Below are 15,547 nucleotides of genomic sequence, written 5' to 3' on the forward strand. Positions count from 1 at the left end.
CAATCTTAACAAGCAGCAAATTGTAAGACTGTTTTTCATCCTTTGCAAACTACTTTAAAAAAATGGCATGTTTTATTTACAAGATTATATGTGTGTGGAATGAAAATAATGTTAAGGGGTTATAGTCAGCTAATGTACTTCCTAATTTTCTGCCTGAACACTACTGGAAGCCATGACAAAGCAAATCAGTTTCTTCACTTTTATTGTTCTTCAGTATTTCTATTGTGAAGGAATTTATTGAAATAAAATATAAGAAAAGGACATTATTGAAAAGTACACAATAAAAATTAACAAAATTATACAGATAAAAATGATATAATTAATCTCTATTTGCACTTTTAATAACAAAATTTAAAAAAAAGTTAAAAATTTTCTAAGAAATATGTGTTTATGAAATTAAAAATTTTTTTTTTATTTGAATTTATAAAATAAAAATATGTTAATGAAAGTATAAAAATAAAAAAGAAAGATCAGAAAAACATAATAAAAAAAGAGTACATACACAGGAGAGATATAAGCGTGAGAAAATAAAGCGAATGAACTGATTTGCTTTGTCATCGCTTCTGTTAGTGCAATGCTGGAAATTAGGAAGTACATTAACTGACTATAACCATTAAGAGAGGAGGAGAAACTTTTTCTTCATAGCATATACTATATATCATCATCGTCATCTATAATATAAATCTCACCTGTTTGTTTAAATGTATGTATATTTGTATGTCTGCCTAAAACTTTCGACAGAGGCAACGGATTTTCACAAGATCAGTATTGTTTTAAAGCTCGACTCTTCGGATGACAAATATTGAAAAATTGGCTAAAAACATTAATTCCTTCACCCTCAACTGGGTACTTTTCTACAGGGAGGGATTGCTTTTTTTTGCCAATATTTTCGAAAGTCATCTCCTCTTTTTGATTGACTATCCTTAATTTAAACTTACGGTTTGGAAATGGGCACAACAGCAAAGACGTCAGTTTTTTTTTGTTTTTTTTCACATTCTTTTCCTCCTTCATGGTACGGGTTTGAGCCTGCCTGCCTACTACATTTTTTTTTTACTCAACACACAACTCCAACATCACCCAGGCTAATCATTGATATATGCAACACATCAAAGGCCGTAAATGACAAAGTTCTCTCTGATTCTCTCTCTTCTGATCTTGAGCGCGTGGTACAGTGGGGAAAGAGGTGGTTGGTTACTTTTAATGCATCTAAAACCAAGCTCCTATCTTTACATCATCAACGCTCTGATCCCCATCTGGCATCAATTGAAATGGATGACTCTCGTCTTGGGAAGGCTCCATGTTTTGACAAGCTTCTGGGATTGACCTTTACTCCTGATCTGAAATGGAACACATACATCAAGTCTGTTGCCAAGGTCACTGGAAAAATGGTAGGATCCTTCTACCGCTCCAGAAGATATCTCCCTGCTGATGCAATTCTTTATCTATATAAAAGCCAAGTACGTCCAAGGATGAAGTACTGCTGCTACATATGGGCAGGAGCTGCTGAAAACAGCCTATCCTGCCTTGACAGAGTACAAAATAGACTTTCTGGCTTCTCTTCTCTGCAACCTCTCTCCCATAGAAGAGACGTTGTGAGCCTGTCTGTTTTATTGTTACTTCCATGGCAAGTGCTCATCTGAGCTCCAATCTCTGGTCCCCCCTCGCCAATCTTTCATGATAAACACCTGGCTAGCTGAAACCACTATCATTAATTTTCACCACTCTTTATCTGTGCCTAAATCAAAATGTAGATTCCATGAACAAAGCTTCTTTCTTAGAAGTGCACGCCTGTGGAACTCTCTTCTGTTTGCCTGTTTCCCACCTGACTTCAACTTGGATGTCTTCAAGTCCAACATAAACAAATTCCTGATGAACCGCCCCCTTAAGTAAGACACTTTATCAAATCTCCAATACTAACGATTACTATGATACTATCCCATTGATTACTGTACACGCAACAATAACCCTTATCCTCGAGTGGCTTCCGGGCCTTGATAAGTGGTGACTACCATGTAAAAAAAAAATTGCAGATCTTAAAAATACTGAATATTAGAGTGAAGAGATTTTTTTTTTTTTTAAATAATGTCATGCAATATAAATGTTCATGTGTTTGAACCTTTTGTTTCTATCAGTTTGTGGATTTGGCTGTTCCTTTCACGGAGATGTCTTGGCAGTTACATGATAACGATATCGATGAAGATAAACTTCCCTCATTGTTTATACAATTCATGGTGAAAGATGAAGGTGAAAATGTCACAAAATTACTAGAAATTCATTCGAAACAGGTAAGATGCCTTTCCTATAATAAATTGATATTTGTGTTAGTGTACAAAATAGAATGCAATCATCATTATCACTACATCCATCATCATCATGGTTAACAATACAAACTGACAACCTGGGTGTGCCAAGTTCGAATCCAGTTTGTTCCACAGAAACACTTTCATTTGGGGATGTTGGCAACCTTCATGTGGCCCCTCCTGTAAAGTAACCGAGACCTTTCTAGAAAGAATTCACTTCACAACTGAGACAATTTTTATTTTTGTTCCTTTTCTCCATAATAAAAAAAAACACCTCTGGTGTCTGACTTTGCCCTTGTGGGGACGCAAAGTAAATAGGAATAATCTTCTGATTTCATACAAAATGAATGAATGATGCTCAATAGCATCCATTTTACATGCTGTCGTGTATTGGACAGCTTTTAGAAATTGACTTCCAAACTAACCTGTTTCTGGCCAGGTCTTTATTTATCCATCTTTCTCTCAAGTCCGTACTATCAGATCTTGTATGGAGTATCGTTATCATATTTAGGCTGGTGAATCTATGTCCCATTTGAAGGTTCTTAATAAAGTGTAGAAACGTATCTGTAATTTGATTGCCCCCCCATCCTCTCACCCTTTCTTCTTCTCTACAACCTCTCTCTCACAGACATGATATTGCTAATCTCAGTCTGTTAGATCTGAAATTAATACAATCTATAAAGAATGTGAAATTTTAATTATTTTTCCTATAGAATATAATTTTAAAAGGTTAAATGTATCAAATTACCTGTATATGATGTTAACATATTTCAATTAAAATTTTATCTCTTTACAGTTATGCAAATATATGTATTTATATCATTTTCTTTTTCCCCCTCCCTGTTTTCACCCTCCCTCTCTTCACCTAATGAGAACAGTTCTTGTGAAGTAGAATTGATTAAGTTAGAAATATGATTTTCATGGCTGAATGTGCCAATTTAAGAATAAATGTCTTCTTGTTTCTTGTAATTTTAGTCGAAACTGATGAATGCCCTTATTGATTCTATGGTCAAAAGGAAACGAATCGAGCAGCCGTGTCACAGACAGAGCATACCCGGTTATGATACTGTTGATGGTCCACTCTCAGGTAAGCTCTTAAATTTAGTTCTCTTTTTATAAAGGTTAGAATTATCTAATTATATATTTATATATATTCGTAGATATACCACCTTTTTTGGCAATTTTATATATATATATATATATATATATATATATATATATATATATATATATATTATTAGTGTCTGGCAAGGCCACAGGAGAGACAACTGAAGCAGCAAAATTGAAGCTGCCTGTCAGAACACTATACATACAAATGTAGGCAAATTTGGACATTTTATTGGTTTGAAAATATAGGTTTTTACCAATTGTCATAAAATTTTAACCATAGAATAGTATTATAATCTTCAAAAAGTCTGCAAATTTTTATGTAGTCTCGTCCTAAAAAACCAAAGATATGAGCATTGCAATATTCAATTTGGCTACCAGTATAGGTATATATATATATATATATATATATATATATATATGTTGTTTTGAAAAAAGAAAAACTGAATTAATTTATGAAATGATCAACGTTTCGTCCCTATTGCAGAGGACATCTTCAGGATATTAAAAGGAAAAATGCAAAAGAAGAAAACTATCATATACCATATGTAAATGAAAAGGAAACAGTGTTAGAATCCTACCCATATTGGGAAGGAAACTATGTGTGGGTAGGATTCTAACACTGTTTCTTTTCATTTACATATGGTATATGATAGTTTTCTTTTTCTGCATTTTTCCTTTTAATATCCTGAAGATGTCCTCTGCAATAGGGACGAAACGTTGATCATTTCATAAATTCATTCGGTTTTTCTTTTTTCAAAACAACATAACGTCAACCATCGCTGGTATTTTTATTTTTTTATGCATATATATATATATATATATACATACATACATATATATATATATATATATAAATGCCACCTTTTTTTGGCAATTTTATATGTTCCAAATCTCGGCGACTATGATCAGAATTTAACAAATGAAGGCTCATTGGAAAGGTAATAACCTGAATTGTGTAGTGGGCTATGTGATATTTGTCCTTAAGGTCATACATTAAAGGGATCATCCATCATCCAGAGCCTAGTTTTGGCACTTTATTACAGCCATAAAATGTTTTATAGTCATTTGTTTTCCTAGTTTTGCATATGAATTACAAAATATTTAATATTTCCCCAAAACCTCTGACCTTGATGAAGGAGAGACAAGAGCTTGCTGCTGTGGTTTCAAATGATCTGAAATAACAGCAAGACGAGAATTGATTCCAAATATTTCTCATATGTTATATCTCCCTCTTTGGTTTTCATACATAAAGTAAATTTCACAGTGTATAAAGATTATTTGATACTGGAGATATTCATAATTGTACCCTATTTTCAAAAGAGGGGAGATATAACCTATGAGAAATATTTGGAATCAATTCTCCCCTTGCTGTTATTTCAAATCATTTGAAACCATAACAGCAAGTTTTAGTTTCCCCTCCATCAAGGTTAGAGGTTTTGGGGGAAGTATCATATATATATATATATATATATATATATACACACACACACTGGGAGCCAAATTGAATATTGAAATGCTCATATCTTTTGTTCTATGGGAAAAGACTACATGAAAATTTGCAGGTTTTTTTTTAAGATTGTAATACTATTCTATGGCTAAAAATTTATAACAATTGATAAAAAGGAATCTATATTTTCAAACCAATAAAATATGTCAAAATTTGCCTATATTTGTGTCTCTGTGTGTGTATGTATATATATAGTGTCCTGACAAGCTAACTTCAGTTTTGCTGCTTTGGGATGAATTTTGCTTAGGGTTTTTTTTTTTATATTAGTGATGGAACGATTCCCAAATTTTTCCCAATTCCAATACAATTACCGATTCTGTTCTAAATTCCCCGATTCCGATACAAGTACTGATTCTGATTCTTTTTAACTTGGAGATTTATTGCTTGAAGAAAAATTTTGTTTAATTACTGTAAAACCCTGTGTAATGTCCATATTTTATTTATTTTTTTGTAAAATGTACACTGGGGTAGGTGGTAGTGGTGGGTATATTACAAGAGTAAATCTTTCTAAATATTTTCTCAAATGTTTTCCTTGTAATTGATTGAAAGTTGTGAGACACATAAAGAATTAGATTTCTTTTTAAAACAAAGTTTACAAAATTTGTTCTTAATGTTATTTGGATTTTTTTTTAATAACTAGCGGGGATACCCGGCGTCGCCCTGGTGTTTGGGGGTGTAAAAGAAAAAAAACGTTTTGGTAGGTAGTTAGGCTGGAACCCAAATCCTTGAGGTTAATAGACTGATGACTTCCCGCCATACTACGGTGGCAGAGAAGTGAGAATGCATGAAATAAAATGATTAAAGAGTGATGTGACAGGTGCATGTTTAATGAGGTCAAACATGACGCCACAGGGAATGAAACGCACTTAACGTTTCCGCACTGAATTTTAACTGTGGGGTAGTTATTTTTTTATTTTTTTTTTTACACAACTTTGTCTGGTTTTGTTTCCCCAACATGTAGAAAAAACCAGCTCCCCTTTTATTAGGGGAGTGTGTCCAAATGAAAGCAATTGTCTGATATGACAGTGAAAACCAACATTTACCAAACGTCCATTGCTTTCCGTGTGCTGGGAACTGCTGATACGATTTCACAGTTTCGCTTTTTTATACTGAAAAGCGAAACAAAGACACGGCGATTGAAAAAAAAAAATCTCGAAAATAGCGCATAAAAGTCGGGCAAATTAAAAATAGACACGACCCTCATTCTTAACTTGTAGATATTAGATTTAGACAGTATATAAAAAGTTTTAAGGAGTGAGCCAACCGAGCACCCCCTTGAAAAAAGCCTTTTGCGGGCATACACAAAAAGTGCACACACTAACACACACACATTTTCCCTTTTATATATATAGATGAAAATAGTCGATGATTTGTATGCACAATAAGAAGACAGTGTAGAAAGAGAATAATTTTACAAAATCCTTCTTCCCCAATTAAAATAATTTCCTAGAAAACAATTCTTAACATGGCGATTTCGGTGGGGGTGAACTATTCTGTGACTTCTCTCTATCAAAAAATTGTTCATGTTTTTTATCATAATTATTAAATTTGATTGGTTATTAGATTCATTTGTTTTACTGTAAAAAGAAAAACATAATGCAGAATTACTACTACTACTAACAATAATAATGATAACAAATGTGTGTAGATTAAGGTCTTTAGTTACCATTAGCCTCTTCCCCCCAAATACTAAGATTCTACTTTTTTTAGGAGATTATGGTGAAAAAATTTTTTTTAGGTGATTACATTGAAAACCTTGAACAAATTATCACAACTTGTTTTCCTTTTTTTTTTTTTTTTTTTTTTTGCAATTCGCAATTATAACATTTTATTGTGAAAGAAATAAAAACTTATTAGAATTTTGAAACTTATGCTAATCCATGAGAAAATAAAAATGTAATTCTTCATTGTTCAGGTGATTATGTGTAAACGGCTTGAAAAATAAATAAATAAAACAACAAAAAGTCAGTTTTTCATATAAAGTTAACAGAAAATGATCACCCTTTCAGACCAGACAGCGTTTTAAAGATGTAGGCAATTTTGTTTGTTCTAAATCCTTGGTCATGTTAATGTTCCTGATCAAGATTTAGTATAAAATATGTGCTTTTAAATAGTCATACAAAACACACCTTTGTTCTAAGTCTTGATGGTATTGCTAAAAATAAAGTAGAGTAGTTTTATGACATTGTCTGTCAGACTTAAGATTAGTGGTAAAAAATTTGGTTAACTACCCTAAAAGTTAGAATGTCCCAGAAATAGGGAATCATTTTACACTAAATTTATATGTGTATCTCAACCCACTCTAAATTCTATAATAATTATTTATAATTTGATGAATTTCTAAACCTTTACATATTTTTATATCTCTTTAGGAGATTTTTATGTGCTTTTCACTTGTGGCAAAAAATGCAATAAAACATAGAATTATTTCAAAGATGACAACTCCAGACAACACAAAACCAGGTCTGGAGCCAGAAAAATTAAAAATAAAACTTGTCAGGAGCCGCTTAACCATTTTAATTTAACTGTGAACTCTGATGAATATGTATTGAGTTTTATCACCTATGTGCTAAAATAAGTGTGAGCATTCTAAAAGGTTTCCTTAGGCAATAAAATTAAGTGAACTGAATTTACTTTGTTTGCCATAATTTACCAATAAAATAATTAAATTGGACTCAGAAATCCTGGTTCCATGTCCCTTATAAATAAGCTTCTGCTAAATGAATAAATACATCTGTGTTTGTTTTTCTTTAAAATTTTTGGGGAAAAATAAAATAATCATTTTGGAATTGGAAATGAGACTCAAATTTTCCTGATTTTGATACCCCAAAAAGTTCTAATTTTTCTGGTTCCGATTAATCATCCCAATACTAATACGCATGTAAATATATAATCAGGATATAATACATGTAACATGAAATACTGCATGGGGTTTTATTTAAAAATGCATTCAGATACCATATTTAAGAAAAAAAAGAAATTTATATATATTTTTTCTCATACAAAACATGTTTTAAAGGAAAAGAAAAGTTTCTCTTTTGTTTTGTGTTTTATCGCCCAGTTTTTAACTTTGCTCAATATTCTCTGAAGCATATGAAAATATTTTTGTTTTTAAATGTGATTTTGTTTTCATCATATGTTTTTACCTTTTCCTTTCAGTTACCTTCAGCAAAAATCTCAACAAATTAAAACGACTCAGTTTGGACACCTACACCACAACAGGTAAAATTGACAAAATATTTTAACAACTTTTTAAAATGTTTCCTTTTTATATAAAATATGTATACCAATGATCACTGAATCTATTTTAATCTCTTGTTTGATTAATCACAAATTTTGGCTGCAATGCAGATAATTTACTTCTTGGTCCCCCGACAAAGGAGAAATTGCACCTAGTAATTAAGTCCCATTCGTTTGTTTGCACTTCTCTCAATAACCACGCCTTGGATTTTTTTGTAACTTTGCACAAACATTAGTCATAATAAAAGTATATTTTTGCCAGAACGGATTTTCTGGGATAACTCTGGTTGCCCACCCTAGGAGGGACTATAGGGTAAAATTGCCCACAAATCGTTCATCTATTCATTTTTTCACACTTTTCTCAATAACAACACCTTGGAGTTGTTTTAAATTTTGCACAAACGTTAATTATGGTGAAAGTAAATCTTTCAATCTTGGAGGGGGGGGCCTGCATACTCGGATTGTTTTGTTTTGTGTTAAGTAAGAGTTACTCCCCTTGGTATAATTAATAAGACTTTTTTATATAAAAGTTTTTCAATAAATTCATTCACAGATGAACAGGCAGACCTTATATCTTTTTTTTTTTTTTTACATAGGCGTCACCACTTATCAAGGCCGATAGGCCACTCAAGGATAAGGGTTAAAGAATGTAGAGTAGTCAAAAGGACAATATAGTAATCGATAGTAATGGAAGTTCGGTAAATTTGTTAACTTAAGTGGAACGGCTCATCAGAAACTTGTTCACGTTGGACTTGAAGACAACCATATTATATATTGCACGTCTATTTACCTAATTGAAAATAATTCTTTTTTTTGTTTGTTTTTTTTCTTTTCACCCTAAACCATTCTGTTGCCATTTTGGATTCTATTCTGTGTTCTGCCTCTAATAATATTACTTCTCATAACGGCTGTATAAAATCAAAAGATGGGAACGTTCTGATGGATAAAACAGACATATTGAACAGATGGGCAGAATATATTGGAGACCTTTTTTATGACGACAGAGGAAATCAGCCCAAGATTACCAAACTGATAGAAGGACTACCAATCTTAGAGGCAGAAGTTGAAAATGCCATCAAAGAAATGAACAAAGGAAAGACTGTTGGACCAGACTCTATACCCGTGGAAACGTATGAAACATTTGATAAAATAGACGTTAGTTCTTCTCAATAGCATTTATGACACTGGAAAGATTCCAGCAGATATGCTTATCTCCACATTCATCACACACTCCCCAAGAAACTGCGACAGAACGATTAGCTTGATGAGCCATACATTGAAGCTCCTACTGAAAACACTAATGATAAGATTCTGAAACAAAATATGATCTGAAATATCAGAAGTGCAATTTGGATTTGTTGTAGACAAGTGAACAAAAATACCACATTCACAATGAGAATGCTGACAGAAAGATGTATAGAGATACAGAAAGACCTATTGATCAAAAGCCTTTCATAAACTAAGACATGAAGACCTATTCAAAATGCTAAATAAACTAGACATTGATGGGAAAGACCTTAGAATTCCAAGCAACCTCTATTGAAAGCAAAAGGTGGCAGGATAGATGGAGAGCATAGTAAGGAAACATTAATAAAAAGAGGAGAACGCCAAAGATGTTTTGTCCTCAGATTTGATTTATTCAACCTCTATAGTGAAAAAAAATACTGAGAGAACTTGAGGAATAAGTTTGGAAATCAAGTGGAATGAACCCCCCCCCCAATCCCCCAACCCCCACCCCGGTGTGCTTGAGATATTATAGTGAATGAGAACTTTGGCTAGGATCAAGCATAGACTAGCAAAGGTATAGTGATGAGGATGACCATAGACACCTGCTCCCCAATTTTTGAGTGGCCTTGTGCCTAATTTTTTGTTTATTATTGTCTTGTTTGCAACTTTTAAATAAGAAATATATAACTCAAAGGAATAAGTTTGGGTGGACCCAACATTAACCATCTTAGACGACATTGTGTTAATAGCACACTCTGAAGAGACCCTCAAACACATGCTAGATACTGCGTTCGCAGCAAGTGAAAGTAAAGGACTTGCTCAAAAACGGTAAACATGACAGAATCCATGAACAGCCAAGCTCCAACATACAAGCTACAATTTCGCAATGTACCAGTTGAACAATGTTGCAATGAATTCAAATATCTGGGCTATTGGATCACATCTGATAGAAGGTGCACGACTGAAATACAAAGTCGCATAGCTGCAGCCAAAAATCACCTTTTAGAGATTGTTATCAATCGTGACCAACAAAAACATTAAAATAGACACCAAATTCAGAATACTCCGAACATATGTATGATCTGTTCTCTTATATGGTTGTGAGTGCTGGACAATCACCAATAGTCCAAGGAAGAGACTAGAGGCAACTGAAACTTGATTCCTGAGGAGAATTTTGGAGATATCCTGGGCAAAAAAGAAAACAAATCAGGAGGTATTAGAAATGGCAAACACAGTAAGAAGCAGAGGATGACAGTCTGAATACCTGAGCAACATCAAAAATGATGAGCAACAATGAATTCATGAATGCCTCGAGAGATAGATGGAGAGCCATAACTGTCAATGCCTGTACCAGACACGACACCACTTGATGATGATGATGATGTATCTATACACTCGAGTCGGAAAAATATGAAGATATATCTTGCTAATATATAAAGTACTTGAAAAATAAAAACTTTTTTTTTTAAACATACTCGATTTAGCATTAAATAACCCATAAAAGGTTGCTATGCCATAAAACAAAACTAAACCAATTGTTCTTTTCATACACAAATCTTTTCTTTTCTCGTAAATTGTCTCTACTAACTTTTCCAATTTCTTTTTTTACTAATTTCGTTTATGGTTTTATTTGTCCTTTAGATTAAATCTCTGCTGATATAAAATATTACCTTGGTTTTTAGTTGTTTTTTTTTTTTGTTTTTTTATTACATTGAGCTTTGGTCCCATAATCTTCACTCTCTTTCCGAATGATGCAAATTATTTTGTCACAATTAGCAACAAAACAATTGCACAATTTTTGCATAGTAACTTCTGTAGATCTTGTTCATTGTCTGCCATGACGAACACGTCATCTATTTTTTATTTCTTTCTGCCTGTTTATCTGTTCCACTTTTTCTCAGAAACTACTGGGTTGATCTGACTAAAATTTTAAGTGTTTGTTAATCTATAAGTCGACAAATTGATTTTTTAAAATATATCGTTCCAAGCAAAAACAATATTACATACTTAATTGTCATGTCGAAAATAGTAATAGATCCAAAAATTATGAAAATTCATTGTGTAGAACAACTGCTATTGTGTTTTTAGTAAAAAAAAAAAAATGTCTATTGCTATAGACAACAAATATTGCAACCATGAACTTTCTCTTACTTTATAATGTCTAAGAGAAATGCAATTTTACCCAGTTTTCCATAAAAATTGATTTTAACTAGAAATAAATTTCTGCACAATGATTTTTCATAATTTTTGGATATGTTACAATTTTTGGCATAACAATTAAGTACATAATATTGTTTTTGCTTGAAACAACATATTTTTAAAAATCGATCGGTCGACTGTATCTTAACAAACACCAAATTTTGTATGGACCTTCGATATGGTAAGATGTGAGTGTAATATTATAGTATCCATTTGATGAACAGTGAAGGATTAATAGGGATTAGTAGTTAATACAGAAATGTGTACAAATTTAACCATCAATTTGCCATAAATTACCCATTCTAAGTAAATGGCTTTTGTTAGTCTGTAAAAAATTACCCTAAAAATTGCTTAAAAAAGTAGTGGTGGTAGTACTATTATGTGTGCATATTTATATGCTAGCAATCGTAAGCAATATTCTCAAAAATATCTTTTTTCTATTTCAGGTGAAAGACTTGGTTAAGGATACAAGTATGGATGCAATGTTCATCTATCTAAGAATTTGATTGGTCATCAGTGTTTGTCCCTAACAGCAGCCATCATCCAATCATCCAACAGAATGGGTTATTTTTGGCTTCCTGGGGAGAGGGGGGAGTTTAGAGCTGATAGCTGTCTATTTTTCACAGTTATAAAACTGTAAAGCTCCCTTTCTTTTGGTGTTCAGCTCTGCTCAACCTCATTAAATGTGTTATCCTACGTTTTTGTTATCTTGCATATTTCTGCCATGCAAAGTGGATGTAAGAATGATGCCATTGATTATTATTGCTTTTGTTCTCCATTCCAAATTATCGCTCTCGGTATTTCCACCGGCGCATCCCATGACTTGTGCTCCCATTTCTGATATTTTTAAAAGATCCTTTTCACCATTCCTCTATTATTATTATTATTAACTAATTATGATTAATTAATATTAACTATTATTTTTCTTTAACACATATCTTGATGTACTAGTCGGATTCTTGTGTCATCATTTTGCTCTCTATTTCAACCTAATATATTCAATATTTATATCTATGTACATGTTTGTGTGTGTGTGTGTGTGTATATGTGTGTGTGATAAAAAGGATTAGACATCTGTTTATGTGGATAAGAATTAAAAATATTAATCATAATGTGTGTATATATATATAACAGATGCGTACACACACACATATATATATATATATATATATATATATATATATATATATATATATTGGGTGTCCCCAGATTAACAATCTATTTTGCTAGTTTATATTTCAATATGAATGGTTAATTTTGCGACACCCTGTAATATAATCATATATATAATTTATTTGTAAAAAACAAATGTTTATATTAATTATATAGCCATGCTTGTTTATTGAGCACAATAAAGGTTCACAGGATAACTCCTATGAATCAAAATTTACCATTTTATATATATAGATCAACTTCATGTCAAAAAACATTATTTTTGCATCAACCTAATATATTCAATTCAAGACAGATAACTCGTGAGCACAAAAAAAGGAACTCAATATCCTTTCAAATACAAGTTTATAACAATAATAAATGCATAAAACATATATCCAAGGAATTATTTGCTTCTGGAACAAGTGTATTTCAGATGAAATAAAACCTAGAACACTTCTCTATAATTAAGCACAATAAAGTAATATGAAAATATTTTGTTAAAGTATGCAGACATTGGCTACCTTGGTTGCATAATATAAAATTTCATGCTTGAGTGAATATTTTTCCAACATAAATTGTTTGTTCAAGCATGAAACTTTGTTACGCTACCAAGACGAATGATCTTTATATATTTGTAGTTTTATTTAATTATTTATTGATTTTTACAATTATTAGATGATTACCGATCCATACCTGCAATTTTGGTGGCAATAGGCAAATCAAAACAATAGTTACAGATGCCACCTCTTCATCACACACCTTAGGGCAAATAGACTTCTCTTGCATGTGAGGTTTTTTCTAACAAGAAATTTTTCTAACAAAAAATTTCTAAAGTTTGAAAAAGTCAAAATATCTCTTCCTAAGAGAAGATAATTTTGAAGTACAAAAATAGTTACCTCCCTTCATATTTTCCTATAATCTAAAACCGAAAAGAACTCAAAATTTTTTGTATGGAAATTTCTAAGAATGATCACATAGTCTGAAAGTATAAAAGTTCATGACGAACCCTTAAATGGGTTTAAAAATCTTAATTATAACCTTCAAAGAAAACAAATTCTGCCAAACTACACAATCTTTATCTGAGGTTGACAAGCATTTAAACCCTTTCTTCTGCTAGTACTGTGGACTAGTTCAGGCTTGATTTGCGAAACACTGGTACCATTCAGTTGATCTTAATTGTATAGTATGTAAATAAAACACATATCTTGCTCTTGTATTACAACTGAGCACTTTGGGTTCATTTCTTCTTCTAACACAAAGTATTCACAATATAATGGAGATTGTCTGAAATAAAATCTATGCTATTTTTCAATGCTCAATCCATAGGAGGGTATCTGTTCGTTTGTCATGAGAACCCCTCCATCCAGACATTACATCCTCCTGAGGGTAGTGTAGTATATTTTACTTCATAATGAGAACATCCTTCCAGGAGCGGGGTAGTTTACAATAGATCTAAGCAGAAATATGCAACTAGGGGGAGCATATTTTGTTAATATATATTAAATCAGAACAATGGATTCATGATCGTGAACTAATGAAAAATAGAAAAAATAAAATTTAATAAATTACAGTATTTATATTAGTCCATCCATTCAAACAAGGAATTATAATAAAAAAAAAATATCCTTAATCCTTTTATTTTTTGCAAAAAAAGAAGAAAAAAAGTTTTTTCTATATTTTTATATGTTTTTTTAATTTATGCTAACCATTGATGCATTTTTTTTTTATCCTCTGATGAAAAGAGCATATTTTGGAAAATCCATGGATTAAGGATTTTTCATTATTATAATTACTTGTTTGAATTTTTTATGGATTAATAAATATTGTATTCAATTTTATTTTCATCATCAATTTTTTTTTCATTTCTTTAATTGCTCTATTTAGTAGATTGAACTTTTTATTATCTTGATAGGTTCTGTTTTTTAAGGTAATATTTATGTTATTATTCATCTTTAAAATTATATTTATATATATATGATGATGATGATGATGATGATTGCAACGTCTTGTCAGACGAGTGCCACTCCCTCAGACACTTAATGTCTATGAGCCCAAAAATGACTTTTTTTTTTTTTTTTTAGTCCTACTGGTGAATTCACACGCTCTAGCAGGCATGATACTGAAGACGGTCATTGAGATCAATTATTACATGCTTTCAGCATTTCAAGCCTCCACGCTTTTTTTTTCAACTTTTCCATCGCCACAGGACCATTTTTATAGACAAATGCCTGAGGGAGTATCTATACACAGATGATGTTACGGAGTCTTAGCTTTGTATGACAGCTAAGTCTCTCTCTCGGTTCAAAATGTAACAAGGAAGAGCAAGATAGCCAGCAACAAGTTAAACTGCAGACCAGCTTAATGCGGGTACTGGTCTCCCGCTTTATGGTTTTTTAAATCAAATTTGCTTCTCCTAGAAAGGTTGCCTTCACCACGGCTTACCAGAGCCCTCTCCACCCCAATACACACATGCGTACACACAAATATACACAGTGCTAGTTGGCCGTTGACCCCGAAAAAGGGTTCATTCGCTCTTTGGAAGGTCTTGTTTTTAATCCTTCAAGGAGACTAGCCACCCTCCTCACCAAACAAGTCTGGTGGGGGAACCAGTTTAGTCGCTGGTGACCCAACCATGAGGCAGGTAGTACTGGGTTACATGGTATATATTTATATATATACATACACACACACACACGCATATATATATATATATATATGTACATATATGATCCAGCTCATTATGCACAAAAACGTTTTTCTTATTTTGCTTTCTGATGTAGTTTTTAAAAGAAATACTTCAGACTCTAAA

General features: G+C 32.2%; 1 protein-coding gene across 9 annotated transcripts in view; it reads left to right on the plus strand.

Moving 5' to 3' along the window:
- LOC145243504 (FERM domain-containing protein 8-like) overlaps positions 1-12,279 on the plus strand; it is a 218,103-nt gene extending 205,824 nt beyond the window's left edge. For all 9 annotated transcript variants that reach the window (XM_080106459.1, XM_080106461.1, XM_080106463.1 and 6 more), the window contains 4 exons: positions 2,133-2,285; positions 3,276-3,387; positions 8,077-8,139; positions 12,030-12,279. In XM_080106459.1, coding sequence (XP_079962585.1) covers positions 2,133-2,285; positions 3,276-3,387; positions 8,077-8,139; positions 12,030-12,046 — 345 coding nt within the window. In that variant the 3' untranslated portion in view covers positions 12,047-12,279. The remainder of the gene's footprint in view (positions 1-2,132; positions 2,286-3,275; positions 3,388-8,076; positions 8,140-12,029) is intronic.
- Positions 12,280-15,547: the final 3,268 nt, after the last annotated feature.

The sequence above is a fragment of the Euprymna scolopes genome, chromosome 22 (genome assembly GCF_053919585.1).
Source record: "Euprymna scolopes isolate OS-2025 chromosome 22, ASM5391958v1, whole genome shotgun sequence".
NCBI classification, from domain to species: domain Eukaryota; kingdom Metazoa; phylum Mollusca; class Cephalopoda; order Sepiida; family Sepiolidae; genus Euprymna; species Euprymna scolopes.